General features: G+C 44.3%; 1 protein-coding gene across 1 annotated transcript in view; it reads left to right on the top strand.

The window, feature by feature from the left end:
• The first annotated feature begins 3,780 nt into the window (after nt 1–3,780).
• Nucleotides 3,781–16,453, top strand: part of INTS4 (integrator complex subunit 4) — a 135,883-nt gene continuing 123,210 nt past the window's right edge. The window contains exons 1-2 of the mRNA XM_003935041.4: nt 3,781–3,947; nt 7,506–7,700. Of these exons, the coding sequence (XP_003935090.1) occupies nt 3,894–3,947; nt 7,506–7,700 (249 nt within the window). The 5' untranslated portion in view covers nt 3,781–3,893. The remainder of the gene's footprint in view (nt 3,948–7,505; nt 7,701–16,453) is intronic.

The raw sequence follows: 16,453 nt of genomic DNA on the forward strand, positions 1-16,453 counted from the left end.
GGTCTTCCAAAGTGCTGGGATTGTAGATGTGAATCACCGCACCTGGCCACCATGTATTTAATAACAATGATAATACTCTGTATCATTGATGATATGATGCACATTTAATGTCTGAAATCAGGAGATGTTGGCCAATTGCTCATATGTAGATTGAGTCGTAGCAGTTCATGATGTCATCACTTCGACTGAGCTCTGTGCAATTTTGGCAGTACTTGTGTTATTTTTAATTGCTATTTAATATATCTCCAAATAGATTACCCTATAATTTGGCATTGAAAAGTTTTTGTGTTTACAGAAAAACATGGAAACAGCAGTACAACGTAAGATACAAATCTATATCTAAATAAGATTAAAAGAGCTGTTTCTGTAAGTATACATAACAAATCTAAGCAATTAGAAACCATTGTTTTTGATTTCAGCATTTTTTCTTAACAATAAATAAAATATTTGTTTTACAACTGTTGGCAGCTTAGATTTGATAGAATATGATAATGGTAATAATAATGGCAGCTAACGTTTTTGAAGGCACTGTTTGCTAAATATTTTTCATTTCCTTTGACGTATCTGTATATCTTATCTCGATGGTCTGGGATACCCTTGTTTCTGGAAAAACTATTTAAAACTGGATTAGAAATAGTTTCCTTTTTTTTTGAGAAATTGTCTGGCTCTGTTGGCCATGCTGGAGTGCGGTGGCCTGATCTCCGTGCACTATAACCTCCTCCTCCCGGGTTCAAGTGATTCTCCTGCCTCAGTCTCCCGAGTGGCTGGGATTGCAGGCGCCCGCCACGATGTCTGGCTAATTTTTGTATTTTTAGTAGAGATGGGGTTACACCATATTGGTCAGGCTGGTCTGGAACTCGTGACCTCAAATAATCCGCCTGCCTTGGCCTCCCAAAGTGCTGGGATTATAGGCGTGAGTCACCGCTCCTGTCTTTTTTTTTTTTTTTTTTTGAGACGGAGTTTAGCTCTTGTTACCCAGGCTGGAGTGCCATGGCGCGATCTCGGCTCACCGCAACCTCCGCCTCCTGGGTTCAGGCAATTCTCCTGCCTCAGCCTCCTGAGTAGCTGGGATTACAGGCACGTGCCACCATGCCCAGCTAATTTTTTTGTATTTTTAGTAGAGATGGGGTTTCACCATGTTGACCAGGATGGTCTCGATCTCTTGACGTCGTGATCCACCCGCCTCGGCCTCCCAAAGTGCTGGGATTACAGGCTTGAGCCACCGCGCCCGGCATCCTGGCTTTTTTTGTTTGTTTTTGAGACAGCGTCTCACTCTGTTGCCCAGGCTGGAGTGCAGTGGCGTGATCTCTGCTCACTGCAACCTCCCCATCCCAGGCTCAAGGGATTTTTCCACCTCAGCCTCCTGAGTAGCTGGGATTGTAGGCGTGTGCCACCACCATGCCCAGTTAAATTTAGTATTTTTAAAGTAGATTTTGCCACGTTGCCCAGGCTGGTCTTAAACTGCTGAGCCAAAGTGTTGGGATTACAGGCATGAGCCACCACATCCAGTTTCCTCTATTTTTTCTTTTCTTTTTTTTTTTTTTGACGGGGGTGGGGGATGGGGGGGCATGGATGTTGGCCAAGCTAGTCTTGAGCTCTTGACCTCAAGTGATCCCCAGTTTCCTCTATTTTTTTTTTTTTGAGACGGAGTTTCGCTCTTGTTACCCAGGCTGGAGTGCAATGGCGCAATCTCGGCTCACCGCAACCTCCGCCTCCTGGGTTCAGGCAATTCTCCTGCCTCAGCCTCCTGAGTAGCTGGGATTACAGGCACTCGCCACCATGCCCAGCTAATTTTTTGTATTTTTAGTAGAGACGGGGTTTCACCATGTTGACCAGGATGATCTCGATCTCTTGACCTCGTGATCCACCCGCCTCGGCCTCCCAAAGTGCTGGATTACAGGCTTGAGGCACCGCGCCCGGCCAGTTTCCTCTATTTTTAAGAGAGGCTTCCCGGGCCCGGTGCGGTGGCTGATGCCTGTAATCCCAGCACTTTGGGAGGCCGAGGTGGGTGGATCACGAGGTCAGGAGATCAAGACCATCCTGGCTAACACGGTGAAATCCCATCTCTACTAAAAATACAAAAAAATTAGCTGGGCATGATGGCACGCGTCTGTAGTCCCAGCTACTCATGAGGCTAAGGCAGGAGAATTGTTTGAACCCAGGAGGTGGAGGTTGCAGTGAGCCGAGATCATGCCACTGCACTTCAGCCTGGGCGACAGATCGAGACTATGCCTGGAAAAAAGAAAAGAAAAGAAAAGAAAAAAGAAAAGGAAAAAGAAAGAAAGAAAAGAAAAGAAAAGAAAAAAGAAAGGCTTCCTTGAGGTACTCTGAGGGAATTACGACTGTTTGAACTACATTCATTCCCGTTGTTAGCACATTTCTGTTGCACTGTAACCATCAATTTGGGTGTCTGTCTTCTCAGATTGTACGACCTTGAGAATAAATACTATCTTTTATGTTGGGTCCTCTGTATCCACCTCAGCCTCCTGCTTTTTCTAACTATCCCACATTAATTTTTTTTTTTTTTTTTTTTTTTGATACGGAGTCTGACTATGTCAACTGGGCTGGAGTGTAGTGGCACGATCTCAGCTTACTGCAACCTTCGCTTCCCAGGTTCAAGCAATTCTCCTGCCTCAACCTCCCAAGAAGCCTGGAAATACAGGGGCGTGCCACCATGCCTGGCCAATTTTTGTATTTTTAGTAGAGATGGGGTTTCACCATGTTGACCAGGCTGGTCTCAAACTCCTGCCCTTAAGTGATCTGCCCTCCTCGGCCTCCCAAAGTGTAGGGATTACAGTCATGAGCTACACTGCACCCAGACCACATTCTTTTCAAAGACCAAAACAACGAACAGCTAGTTTCATGTAGGTTGTAAAACTTGACCTTGGATTTACCCACACTAACATGTGCATTACACCTTACAGTCCATAAAATGTTCCTGCATTATTTCACCCCATTGTCACATCTTTGTCAGGTTAGGTACTAGTGCATTTGTGGTTGAGCCATTTACTCATCAACAACTAGAGCTGTAGTCTGTAGCTTCGCTGTTTTATCCTTGGTCTCAATAGTCATTCCACTGTACTACAGCTATCAGAGCAGGGACTGATGATGCCTTAAAGCAAGCGGCCCCCTGAGGCCATTTATCCGGCCCCCGCCGCACTTCAGGAAGGGGCACCTCTTTCATTGGTGGCCAGTGAGAGGAGCACAGTATGTGGCGGCCTTCCAACGGTCTGAGGGACAGTGAACTGGCCCCCGGTGTAACAAGTTTGGGGACGCCTGCCTTAAAGGATAGCCGCTTTTGCAAAACTGGAATCAGGGAGTATGGAAAGTCACCCCAAAACAGGAGAGAGGTAGCGCGCAGCTTGAACAAAAGCATTGCTCAGAAAACCTAGAAGCAGCAGCGTGTATAGCAAAGGATGACGGGAATGTCAGCTGAGCCTCTTTGAGTTCTTTCACCAGTCAAACCCCTTACAAGGCTCCAGGTTAGGCCTCCAGTTTTGGATTCCCCGCCTCCGCCCTTTCACAGACACTTCCTCCCTCCCTTCGCGCTGCACTGCACCAGTCCCTTAGCCGCTCCGAGGCCACGAGCCAGCCTCCCAAAGCCCATTGGGTGGTCCGCCCTGTCAGTCTCGGCTCCTCCCGCCAGAGGCACCGCCTCCCACAAGCTGCTCTCCCTTTTCTGCTCTTCCGGTGCAGGAGGCGTAGGCCTCCAAATCAGTCCGTAAAGTGGCGGGCAGTCGAGCAACAGGAAGCGGTCGCTCTTTCCCACACCCCACTGCCTTGTGGGATCTCGGCAAGTCATCCACCCGTCCCCGCGCCTAGACAAGTTTTCCGGATCCGTCTAGCCCGCCTCCCTCGTGCTGTACGGAAGCTGAGAGGGCTCGGGGGCAGGCATGGCGGCGCACCTGAAGAAGCGGGTTTATGAGGAATTCACGAAAGTGGTTCAGGTAAGTTCTGGCGGGAAAGATCCAGAACCGACCCGGAGCAGGGGAGATTATCTAAAACCCAGGCACTTTGCCAGAACAGAACAGGCTCCATACGCCCGTGTTAAGTGCCGACTTCTTGATAGTCTTTAATATTGCGCGTTAGTGGGCGTGTTAGTTTGCAGCCGCTGTTGTCATTAATATGTGTAGTCTGACAGGATTAAAAACAAATGACTAGGAGAAACAGTGTTTCTAAATTGCGGAACTGTCTTATCCGTTACCTCATTATCTCATTTTATTCTTTTACACAACTTTGCGACGTCGCGTTAAATTAGCACCCTCGTTTTCCATATGTGGACATGGAGCCTTCCGGAGGGGTACGAGATTACAGCCAGTTAGCCGCGGAGGCGCTTCTAGCCTCCCCGCCCCCACGTTCCCAAAAAAGTTCCCAGGACATACGAAAGGTTCTAAGGGGCTGAAAGAAGGGTCTATAGAATTCCTTCAGGCGCTGTGTAAGCAGGCGGGATCACAGACTTCAGGCAGCTAACCCAGGAAGGAGAGCAGTACCTTCCCCACCATGAATTTGTGAAAGGTCGGCAGAGCCCCAGTCTGAGCAGTCACTGATGCTCTGTGTGTCTGCTCGTAGATGTCGCTAGGGTTGATCCCAAATCCTAATGTCCCATTTCTCATATTTTAATGTGTATACGAATCACCTGGGGACGTTGTTCAAATGTAGATTCTATTTGATAAGTCAAGCAGAGGAAGTTAGGCAAGATTCTGCATTTTTGGCATGCCCCCAATTCATGCCAATGCATCAGTTGCATTCTTAGATCCTTAGACTTGTAGAGTGGTTCATCTCTGTGTCCTGGAGATGGACAATAGGGCCTGGGTCACTAAAGTGTTGTTGGTGGTTGAATAGTTGATACAGGTTTGTCCTCTTCCTTACATAGCACTTAGGGAAAACATTCCTAGCTTTTGACCTAACCACCTTAGCTGAGACTAAAAACTGAACTTGAGAGAAACAGGATAGAAATGGTAAGAATTTTAAGGGGAGAGCCAATTTCTTCATTTAATTTTTCGTGAGTAGTTAACATCAAAGTGATTAATGAGATCTTAGTGCTTCTGTTCTTTTTTCTCCGCTGAAAAGATGAGGAGGGAGAACTGTTATGTATCTAGCACTTACATATATGTATAATAAAGTTATGTATAATAACTTAGATTTAGCAAATAGCCCTGTGATAATAAAGTATTGGTATGCCCTCCTATAGAAGAAGAAGGCCTTCCCTAACTAGTAAGTTGTTGTTGAATACAAATTCCTCTGACTCCAAAGCCCTTATTCTTTTTATCATGTCATACTGTGTTCCTGTCTAGAATAGTCCTAGTCTCTTTTCTATAGAAAAGTGAATTTGTAAGCAGGTGATTGCTCAGTACTTAAAAATACAGCTTTAGGTGTTAAGGAAATTTATTTTATTTTATTTTTATTATTTGAGATGGACTCTCATTCTGTTCCCCAGGCTAGAGTGCAGTGGTGCAATCTCGGCTTACTGAAACCTCCACCTCCTGGTTCAAGCAGTTCTCTGCCTCAGCCTCCGGAGAAGCTGGGATTACAGGCACCTGCCACCACACCCAGCTAATTTTTTTGTATTTTTGGTAGAGACAGGCTTTCACTATTTTGGTCAGACTGGTCTTGAACTCCTGACCCCGTGATCCACCCGCCTTGGCCTTCCAAAGTGCTGGGATTACAGGCGTGAGCCACTGTGCCTGGCCTATCATTATTACTAATTTTGAGATAGGGTCTCGCTCTGTTTCCCAGGCTGGAGTGCAATGACACTATCTTGGCTCACTGTAACCTCTACCTCCTAGGTTTAAGCGATTCTTCTCCTTCAGCCTCCTGAGTATCTGGGATTACAGGCATGTGCCATCACGCCTGGCTAATTTTGTATTTATAGTAGAGATGGAGTTTCTCCATGTTGATCAGGCTGGTCTCGAACTCCTGACCTCAGGTGATCTACCTGCCTTGACCTCCCAAAGTGCTGGGATTACAGGCGTGAGCCACCGAGCCTGGCCTATTATTATTTTTCACCGTGTTGCCCAGGCTGGTTTTGAACTTCTTGGTTCAAGGGATCCTCCTGCCTCAGCCTCCCAAAGTGCTAGGGTTATAGGTGTAAGTCAAAAGCCCCATCCACTATTTGTTTCCTTTCCTTTCCTTTTTTTTTTTTTTTTTTTTTTTGATGGAGTTTCACTCTTGTTTCCCAAATTGGTGTGCAGTTGTTTGATCCTGGCTCATTGCAACCTCTGGCTCCTGGGTTCAAGTGATCCTCAGCCCTCCTGTGTAGCTGGGACTATAGGCATGTACCACCATGTCCGGCTAATTTTTGTATTTTTAGTAGAGACGGGGTTTTGCTGTGTTGGCCAGACTGGTCTTGAACTTCTGGCCGCAAGTGATCCACCTACCTCGGCCTCCCAAAGTGCTGGAGTTACAGGCGTTAACCACCACACCTGGCCCGGTACTTGTTTTCTAATAAAGAATGGACTTTGGGAGGCTGAAGCAGAGGAATCACTTGAGGTCAGGACTTTTAAGACTAACAGCCTTGGCAACAAGACAAAACCTCATCTCTGCTACACCTTAGCCTGGTGTAATGGCATACACCTGTAGTCCTAGCTAGTTGGGAGTCAGGCATGAGAATTGCTTGAAGTGGGCTGGGTGCATTGGCTCACGCCTGTAATCCCAGTACTTTGGGAGGCCAAGGCAGGCGGATTGTGAGGTCAGGAGTTAGAGACCAGCCTGGCCAATATGGTGAAATCTTTTCACTACTAAAAATATAAAAATTAGCTGGGTGTGGTGTGCATACCTGTAGTCCCAGCTACCAGGGAAGCTGAGACAGGAGAATTGCTTGAACCTGGGAAGCGGAGGTTGCAGTGAGCAGAGATCGTGCCGTGGTGCTCCAGTCACCTGGGCAACAAGAGTGAAACTCTTGTCTCAAAAAAATAAAAAAAAAAAAAAAATTGCTTGAACCTAGGAGGTTGGAGGTTGCAGTGAGTCAAGATTGTACCATGGTACTCTAGCCTGGGTGACAGCATCTCGCTCTGTCTCACAAGAATGGAGTAGATCCTTTGTGTGGCCTCTAAACTCAAAGGCTACCACAATCCTCAGAGATAGGTAGATCAAAATGTTAGTGTAAGGCTGGGCACAGTAGCTCATGCTTCTAATCCCAGCACTTTGGGAGGCTGAGGTGTGAGGATTGCTTGAGCCCAGGAGTTAGAGACTAGCCTTGGCAACAGCGAGAGACCCCATCTGTAAGAAAAAAAATAGTATACCTATTTTACAGAGAAATAAACTGAGACTTGGAGAAATTAAATGACTTTCCTAAAGGCACAGGAGCTAGTAAAGGCAAAATTGAGACTTACGGCCTCATCACCAACCTGGAGCTCTTTTTCCAGTTTATACTACTGTTTTTTCCTAAGTCTGTCAGCTAAATACATTATTTGGCATAATGGAAAATTATTTCCATCAAATGAGGCAAAGTTAAATTTACAGATACTGTGTTTTCAGTTAGGTCTTATTTTCTCTACCCCTCACAGCAACAACAGGAGGAAATTGCTACTAAGAAACTCCGACTAACAAAACCAAGTAAATCTGCAGCACTCCACATAGATCTGTGTAAAGCTACCTCTCCAGCAGATGCTTTGCAATACCTGCTCCAGTTTGCCAGGAAGCCTGTTGAGGCAGAAAGCGTAGAGGGAGTAGTCAGGATTCTCTTGGAACATTATTACAAGGTAAGAAAATCTTGAGAATCTGATGGGAGTATTATCATGGGAGTTTTATCATGTCTGCAGAATGGTTAATATTACAAATAAATAAGGTATTCATTAGCAAGCTTTCACAGAGTATCTTCCTTGTGCTAGGTACTGTGGATACAGAGAGAAAAAAGATGCAGATTTTCTCAGAAAGTTACAGTATATTAGATGGAAACAAGACATATTAATAATAAGGTGCATCAGACTGCTGAAGGTACTGTGAGTACAATATGTACAGAGTGCAGTGGAGGCACAAAAGAGGAGTTAACATCATCCATGACCCCATTCATCTGTGGAATGTTGTCCCCTTAACAACCTGCTGTTCCTGTCCTAATTCATGGCCCTCATATCTAATGGCAGTGCTCTCTTTTTTTAATTAAAAGTATTAAAAAAAATTTTTTTTTGAGGCAGAGGCTTACTGTCACCCAGCCTAGAGTTCAGTGGTACCATCATATCTCACTGCAGCCTGGAACTCCTGGGCTTAAGTGATTCTTCTGCCTCAGCCTCCCAAGGAGCTGGGACTACAGGCATGTGCAACTACTCTAGGCTAAGTTTTATTTTGTTTTGAAACAGAGTCTTGGTCTGTCACCCAGGCTGGAGTGCAGTGTGTGATCTTGGCTCACTGCAATCTCTGCCTCCTTCCTTGTTTTTTTTTTTTTTTTTTTTTTTTTTTTTTACACCTATTATGCCATGAATTCATAGGGAATAGGTTCCAGCAGCTCAGGCTCCTTCCCATTGGTTCTCTCAAAGTGTGCTTCTCTGGGTGGAACAGGCTGGCACTTCAGTTGAACCCAGGTATCTTTCTCTTTGGTTTCTTTTTCTGATCATTTTCCTTCACACATTTCAGGAAGCTACCTCAGCTCTTAGAGTGCTTGATGTGCTTAATATGCACATTAATTCTCTTGGCAAGAATCTTGCTCTTAACTTGTTTGTTTACAATAATGCCAACAGCATGCTGGGTAACATTGTAGACTCTTCCAGTTTTGCCATGATAACGTTTGTGGGGCATTCCTTTTTGAACAGTACCCATTCCCTTGATGTCTGCAATATCACCTTTCTTACATATTCGCATATACATGGCCAAAGGAACAACTCCATCTTTTCTTTTTTTTTTTTTTTTTTTTTGAGACGGAGTTTCGCTCTTGTTACCCAGGCTGGAGTGCAATGGCGTGATCCCGGCTCACCGCAACCTCCGCCTCCTGGGCTCAGGCAATTCTCCTGCCTCAGCCTCCTAAGTAGGTGGGATTACAGGCACGCGCCACCACGCCCAGCTAGTTTTTTTTTTTTTTTTTGTATTTTTAGTAGAGACGGGGTTTCACATGTTGACCAGGATGGTCTCCATCTCTTGACCTCATGATCCACCCGCCTCGGCCTCCCAAAGTGCTGGGATTACAGGCTTGAGCCACCGCGCCCGGCCCATAACTCCATATTTTCTAAAAGGTCTGGAGAACGTATATCAAGTGCCTCTCCTCTTTCCCTTTGTGTTTGTCATTTTGGCGAATTACTGGAAGATGGTGGTTCCGGCTGAAAGGAAGGCTGCCTGCTTGGTTTAAGTGATTCTTCTGCCTCAGCCTCCAGAGTAGCTAGGAACACAGGTGTGCACCACCACACCCAGCTAATTTTTTTTTTTTTTTTTTTTTTGAGACGGAGTTTCGCTCTTGTTACCCAGGCTGGAGTGCAATGGCGCAATTTCGGCTCACCGCAACCTCCGCCTCCTGGGTTCAGGCAATTCTCCTGCCTCAGCCTCCTGAGTAGCTGGGATTACAGGCACGTGCCACCATGCCCAGCTAATTTTTTGTATTTTTAGTAGAGACGGGGTTTCACCATGTTGACCAGGATGGTCTCGATCTCTCGACCTCGTGATCCACCCGCCTCGGCCTCCTAAAGTGCTGGATTACAGGCTTGAGCCACCGCGCCCGGCCTTTTTTTTGTATTTTTAATACAGATGGGGATTTACCATGTTGGCCAGGCTGGTCTTGAACTCCTAACCTCAAGTGATCCACCCATCCTGGCCTCCCAAAATGCTGGGATTACAAGTGTGAGCTACCACGCCCAGCCTGAAAATTGTTATTATTATTAATATTACTATTTTTGAGACAGGGTCTTGCTTTCTCTCCCAGGCAGGAGTGCAGTGGTGCTATCATGGCTCACTGTACCCTTGACCTCCCAGGCACAATTGATCCTCCTGCCTCAACCTTCTGAGTAGCTGGGACTACAGGTGTGTGCAGCATGCCCGGCTAATTTTTGTATTTTTTTTTTTTTTTGTAGAGACAGGGCTTTTCTATGTTGCACAGGCTGGTCTCAAACAGTCCACCTGCCTTGGCTTCCCAAAGTGCTGGGATTACAGGTGTCAACCATCATACCCAGCTCCCAAATTATTAAGCTTATAGAAAAGTAGATAAAATACTATAATGACCTAACAAATACTCATTCCTAGAATTTAACACTTATTACTGTTTTTCAAATTTGCTCTATTGGTTTTGCTGTATTTTTTTTTTTCTTGAAAGGAGTCATACTCTGTTGCCCAGGCAGGCTAGAGTGCAATGGCGCAGTCTGGGCTCACTCCAACATCCACTTCCTGGGTTCAAGGTATTCTCCTGCCTCAGCCTATTGAGTAGCTGGTGTGCATCACCAGACCTGGCTAATTTTGTATTTTTAGTAGAGATGGGTTTCACCATGTTGGCTTGGCTGGTCTCAAACTCCAGACCTCAGGTAATCCAGCCACCTCGGCCTCCCAAAGTGCTGGGATGACAGGCATGAGCCACCATGCCTGACCTTGTTTTGCTGAATTTTTAAAAGATATATCATTTAAAAAAAAATTATTTCATTACATACCTCTTAAAATGGAATATCTTTTGGTTGTTTTCTCTTTTTTTCTCACTGCTATGAGAAAGTAGAGGGACTTTTTATTTCTTAACGTAGCCACTTAGCCATAATGAGTAAAGTTAAATAATTCTTTAATGTTAGCTAAGAATTAGTTGATATTTCGATTTCTCTAGTTGTTCCCCCAATATTTTTTTATGGTTGATGTGTTCAAATCAAAATGCAAACCAGGTCCCCATATGGCATTTAGTCTTTTTTTCCCCCCACAGGCAAAGAAATGCAGGCATTTAGTCTTTTTAAATCTCTAGAACAGTTCTTATTATTTTGATGACATTGATTTGATGAAGAAACTGAAACAGTGCCTGGCAAGTTCTTTGGAATGTTGAAGGGGCATTATAAATGTTTCACTTATGTTTTACATGAATAAAATCAGGCTTTCTTTTTTTGGTTGTTCTTTCTTTAAAAAAATCTTACCTATATATCTAGAGACTGGGTTATGAGACTGGCTAATTTTTGTATTTTTGATAGAGATGGGATTTTACCACCCTTTTGCTCCCTTTTTCTTTCCCTACCCTTTGTCTCCTTTAAAAAAAAAAAAAAAAGAGAGACAGGGTTTTACCATGTTGCCATGGCTAGTCTGAAACTCCTGGGCTCAAGTGATCTACCTTCCTCAGCCTCCCAGAGTGTTGGGATTACAGGCATGAACCATGAACCACTGTGCCTGGCATCTTTTTTTTTTTTTTGAGAGAGTGTTGCTCTGTTGCCCAGGCTAGAGTGCAATCCGATCACTGCTGACTGCAGTCTGGACTCCCAGGCTCAAGCCATCCTCCCACCTCAGCCCCCTGAGTAGGTGGGACTACAGGTGCATGCTACCACTCCCAGCTAATTTTTTCTTTTTTAATTTTTATAGAGATGGAGTCTCACTGTGTTGCCTAGGCTGGTCTCGAATTCCTGAGCTCAGCCAATCCTTCTGGCCCTCCCAAGGGGTTGGAATTGTAGGTGTGAGCCACTGCATCTGGCCAAAATCAGGATTTCTCAAGAAGTTTTTAATTTCTCAGTGATCTGTTTTCAGTTAGTCTTTTTCTTAGCAATATCTACCATTATTATGATATTCAAGCTCTGTTATCAATAATTATCTATAATAATACTTCTAAAAGCAGTTAACATTTGTATAGCTTGTTAGAGTTTGTAAAGCACTTTCCACTTGTAATATTTTATTTAATCCTGGTGACAGCACCATTTTTAAAATTTATTTTTGTTTGTTTGTTTGTTTCTGAGACGGAGTTTCACTCTTGTTACCCAGGCTGGAGTGCAATGGCGCGATCTTGGCTCACCGCAACCTCCGCCTCCTGGGTTCAGGCAATTCTCCTGCCTTAGCCTCCTGAGTGGCTGGGATTGCAGGCATGCGCTACCATGCCCAGCTAATTTTTTGTGTTTTTTAGTAGAGACAGGGTTTCACTATGTTGACCAGGATGGTCTCCATCTCTTGACCTCATGATCCACCTGCCTCAGCCTCCCAAAGTGCTGGGATTACAGGCTTGAACCACCACGCCGGGCCACCATTGTTATCTCTAAATTCCAGATATGGAACTAAGCTTAGAGCAGTTTAGTATTCAAGGTCACCCAGTAGTAAATGGAAAGTATGGATTTGAACTTGGGTGTTTTTTTTTAAACCTTTTGTTATGGAACATTTCAAATATATACTATGCAAGTAGAGAGAATAGTTTAATTAATTCCCATGTACCCATTACCCGGCTTCAAAAGTTATAATTTTGTGGCCAAACTTGTTTCATTTTCTCTCTTCCCCGATCCACTTCCACTTCTTCACCCTTATCTTCTCCACCAGATTCTTATGAAAATAAATTCCTTGTATCGTATTATTTTATTTTATTTTATTTTTTTTTGAGACGGAGTTTCGCTCTTGTTACCCAGGCTGGAGTGCAATGGCACGATCTCGGCTCACCGCAACCTCCGCCTCCTGGGTTCAGGCAATTCTCCTGCCTCAGCCTCCTGAGTAGCTGGGATTACAGGCACGCACCACCATGCCCAGCTAATTTTTTGTATTTTTAGTAGAGACGGGGTTTCACCATGTTGGCCAGGATGGTCTCGATCTCTTGACCTTGTGATCCACCCGCCTCGGCCTCCCAAAGTGCTGGGATTACAGGCTTGAGCCACCGCACCCGGCTATCGTATTATTTTAATCCTAAATTAATATCTTTAAATGGTGAAGACTTTTTTTTTTTTTTTTTTTTAAAAGGAATCTTGCTCTGTCACCCAGGCTGGAGTGCAGTGGTGTGATCTTGGCTCACTGCAACCTCCGCCTCCCAGGTTCAAGCAGTCTCTGCCTCAGCCTCTCAAGTAGCTGGGATTACAGGTGCCTGCCACCACACCCGGCTAACTTTTTGTATTTTTAGTAGAGACAGGGTTTCACCATCTTGGCCAGACTGGTCTTGAACTCTTGATGTCATGATCTACCTGCTTCAGCCTCCCAAAGTGCTGGGATTACAGGCGTTGAGCCATGGCACCCAGTTGACTCTTTTTAAAAACATAATCTATTGTCATGTCTAAAAGAAAAATTGAAGTCACGTGTTTTGATGTCAGATCTCAAGCACTTTAACCAGTCCATGCTTCTTGCATTAGTCAAGTGGCCTCTAGCTCCAGAGGAAATGAAGAGGGATGCCAGATGGATCCAGTTCTAGATTGGTGACCATGGTGTCTTTTACCCTTTCTTCTGTTGTATCCAGAAATGTGATATCTTGTATTAACATTTTAGTGGATAAAGCTACCCTAGCTTTTGCTTTTTCCTACATTTTTTTTTCGTATGTGTGTTTGTGATCAGGCAGTAGTCTCTGAAATTATATCACGAGGGATTCTTCACTTATGCTACCATGCTAGTTGCTGTGGAGGATGCAGAGCTGTGAGACATGTTCCTTGTCCTTTAGGGACTAGCAGTGTAGTCAGCAGACCATATATGTAGTATGTAGATAGTAAGTGCTAAAGTTATTCATTTGCTCATTTTTTCATTTGCTCAGCATGTCTGAATACTCACTCTGTGCCAGGCCTTGTGCTTCATGTTGATAATAGCGATGTATATGATGTAATCCCTGATCTGAGTCTTGAGTAAATATGAAATGAATAGTAACAATATAGTGTTTCAGGTCTTCTGAAATCTGGGGCAGGTTATGATAAGGCCTCGAAGAAGGGGGTGATCAATTATTGGACGCAGGGATCCAGAAATGCATTATAGAGTGGTAGCGATATTTGGGGAAAGTCCTAAAAATAGATTTTGGCCAGTTGGAAAACAGAGGGAAAGACATTTTAGTTGTGAGCAACTGTGAACGTGGACATAGAGATGCAACAGGCTATTACATTAGAAGAAATGCAACTAGTTTGGCTGGTATAGATTTTAGGTTGAGAGCTCATCAAGAGATAAGAGTAGAAGGTTTCGAAGGGATCTGATTCTAAAGGGCCTTGTATTCTACCTTGTCAGTTTTTGTTTTAGAAATGTCACTGAGGGGAAGTATGGAGGATAAAGGAATTGGATGACCGGAGTTAGAGTGACCAATTAGAAGACTGTAAGTTTGGAGAAAGGTGATGAAAGCTGAACCAGGACAGGTTTTTTTTGGGAGACAGAGTCTCACACTGTCGCCCAGGCTAGAGTGCAGTGGCACAATGTCGGCTCACTGCAACCTCCACCTCCCAGGTTCAAGGCATTCTTCTGCCTCAGCCTCCCAAGTAGCTGGGATTACAGGCACCCACCACCACGCCTGGCTAATTTTTGTATTTTTAGTAGAGATGAGGTTTTGCCATGTTGGTCAGGCTGGTTTCGAACTCCTGACCTCAGGTGGTCCACCCACCTTGGCCTCCCAAAGTGCTGGAATTACAGGCATGAGCCAACATGTCCGGCCTCTTTTTTTTTCTAACATGGTCTCACTCTGTTGCCTAAGCCCGGGTGCAGTGATGTGATCATGGCTCACTGAAACCTCTACCTCCCAGCCTTATGCAATCCTCTTACCTCAGACTCTCAAGTAGCTAGAACTATAGCTGTGTGCCACAATGCCTACCTAATCATTTTTTAATTGTGGTAACAATTAAGATTTATTATCATAACGATTTGAATTGTGCAGTTGATGCATATTAAGCACATTCATATTGTTATGCAGCTATCGGCACCATCCATCTCCAGAACTTTTTTCATCTTGTAAAACTGAAACTCTTTTCCTGTTAAACAGTAATCCTCCATTCTCCCATCCCTCCAGCCCCTGGCAAGCACCATTCTACATTTTTTTTTTTGAGACGGAGTCTCACTCTGTTGCCCAGGCTGGAATGCAGTGGTATGATCTCAGCTCACTGCAACCCTTGTCTCCCAGGTTCAAGTGATTCTCCTGTCTTAGCCTCCCGAGTAGCTGGGACTATAGTTGTACACCACCATGTCTGGCTAATTTTTTGTATTTTTTTTATTATTATTTTAGACTAGTCAAGTGCAGTAGTGAGAGGGGGGAAAAGAGAAGAACAAGGAGTTCAATCTGTAACTGACTGTGAACAATCAGTTGAGATAACTCACTACCTCTGGACGAGCCAATTTTTTTGTATTTTTAGTAGAGACAGTTTTGCCATGTTGGCCAGTCTGTTTTCAAACTTCCAGATCTCCGGTGATCTACCCACCTGGGCCTCCAAAAGTGCTGGGATTACAGGTGTGAGCCACTGTGCTCAGCCTCATTCTACATTTTGTCTCCATGATTTTAACTACTCTAAGTACCTCATATAAGTGGAATTATATAGTATTTGTCTTTTTGTGCCTGGCTTTTTTGACTTAGCATAATATCCTCTAGGTTTAATCATGTTGTAGGATATGTCAGAACTTTCTTTTTTAAGGCTAAATATTCCATTGTGTGTATATACCATACTTTGCTTATAATCTAGTCATTTGCCAGTGGATACTTGTGTTGCGTCCACATTTTAACAATTTTTTTTTTTTTTTTTTTTTTTTGAGATGGAGTTTCGCTCTTGTTACCCAGGCTGGAGTGCAATGGCACGATCTAGGCTCACCGCAACCTCCGCCTTCTGGGTTCAAGCAGTTCTCCTGCCTCAGCCTCCCGAGTAACTGGGACTACAGATGTGCGCCACATGCCTAGCTAATTTTTGTATTTTTGGTAGAGACAGGGTTTCACCATGTTGACCAGGATGGTCTCGATCTCTTGACCTTGTGATCCGCCCGTTTCAGCCTCCCAAAGTGCTGGGATTATAGGCGTGAGCCACCGTGCCCGGCCCAGCAATTACTAATAATGCTGTTATGAACATATTTGTACACGTATTTTGTCAAGACCCTCCTTTCAGTTTTTTGAGTATATACCCAAAAGTGGAATTGCTGGATCATATCAAATTCTATTATTAATTTTTTGAGGAACCACCATACTGTTTTCCTACACTTGATCTTAGCCAAAAAGCCTGGAAGGAACTTCCACCATACCGTTTTCCAGAGTGGCTTTGCTGTTTTCATCCCCATCAGCAGTGCACAAAGGTTCTAATTTCTCCACATCCTGGCCAACACTTGTTTTCTAGTTTTTAATAGTAGCCATCTTAATGAGTTTGAGATGGTGTCTCATTGTAGTTTTGATTTGCATTTCCCTAATTATTAGTGATGTTGAGTGTCTTTTCATGTGTTTATCTGGCCATTTGTATATCTTTGGAGAAATATCTATTTACGTCCTTTGCCCAGTTTTGATTTGGGTTGTTTCTTTTTTTTTTTTTTGAGACAGAGTTTCGCTCTTATTGCCCAGGCTGGAGTGCAATGGCGCATGCTTGGCTCACTGCTGCAACCTCCGCCTCCTGGGTTCAAGTGATTCTCTTGTCTCAGCCTCCCTAGTAGCTGGTATCACAGGCATGTGCCACCACGTCTGAAAAAAAAA

Source organism: Saimiri boliviensis, chromosome 6 (genome assembly GCF_048565385.1).
Source record: "Saimiri boliviensis isolate mSaiBol1 chromosome 6, mSaiBol1.pri, whole genome shotgun sequence".
In the NCBI taxonomy this organism is placed as follows: Eukaryota; Metazoa; Chordata; class Mammalia; order Primates; family Cebidae; genus Saimiri; species Saimiri boliviensis.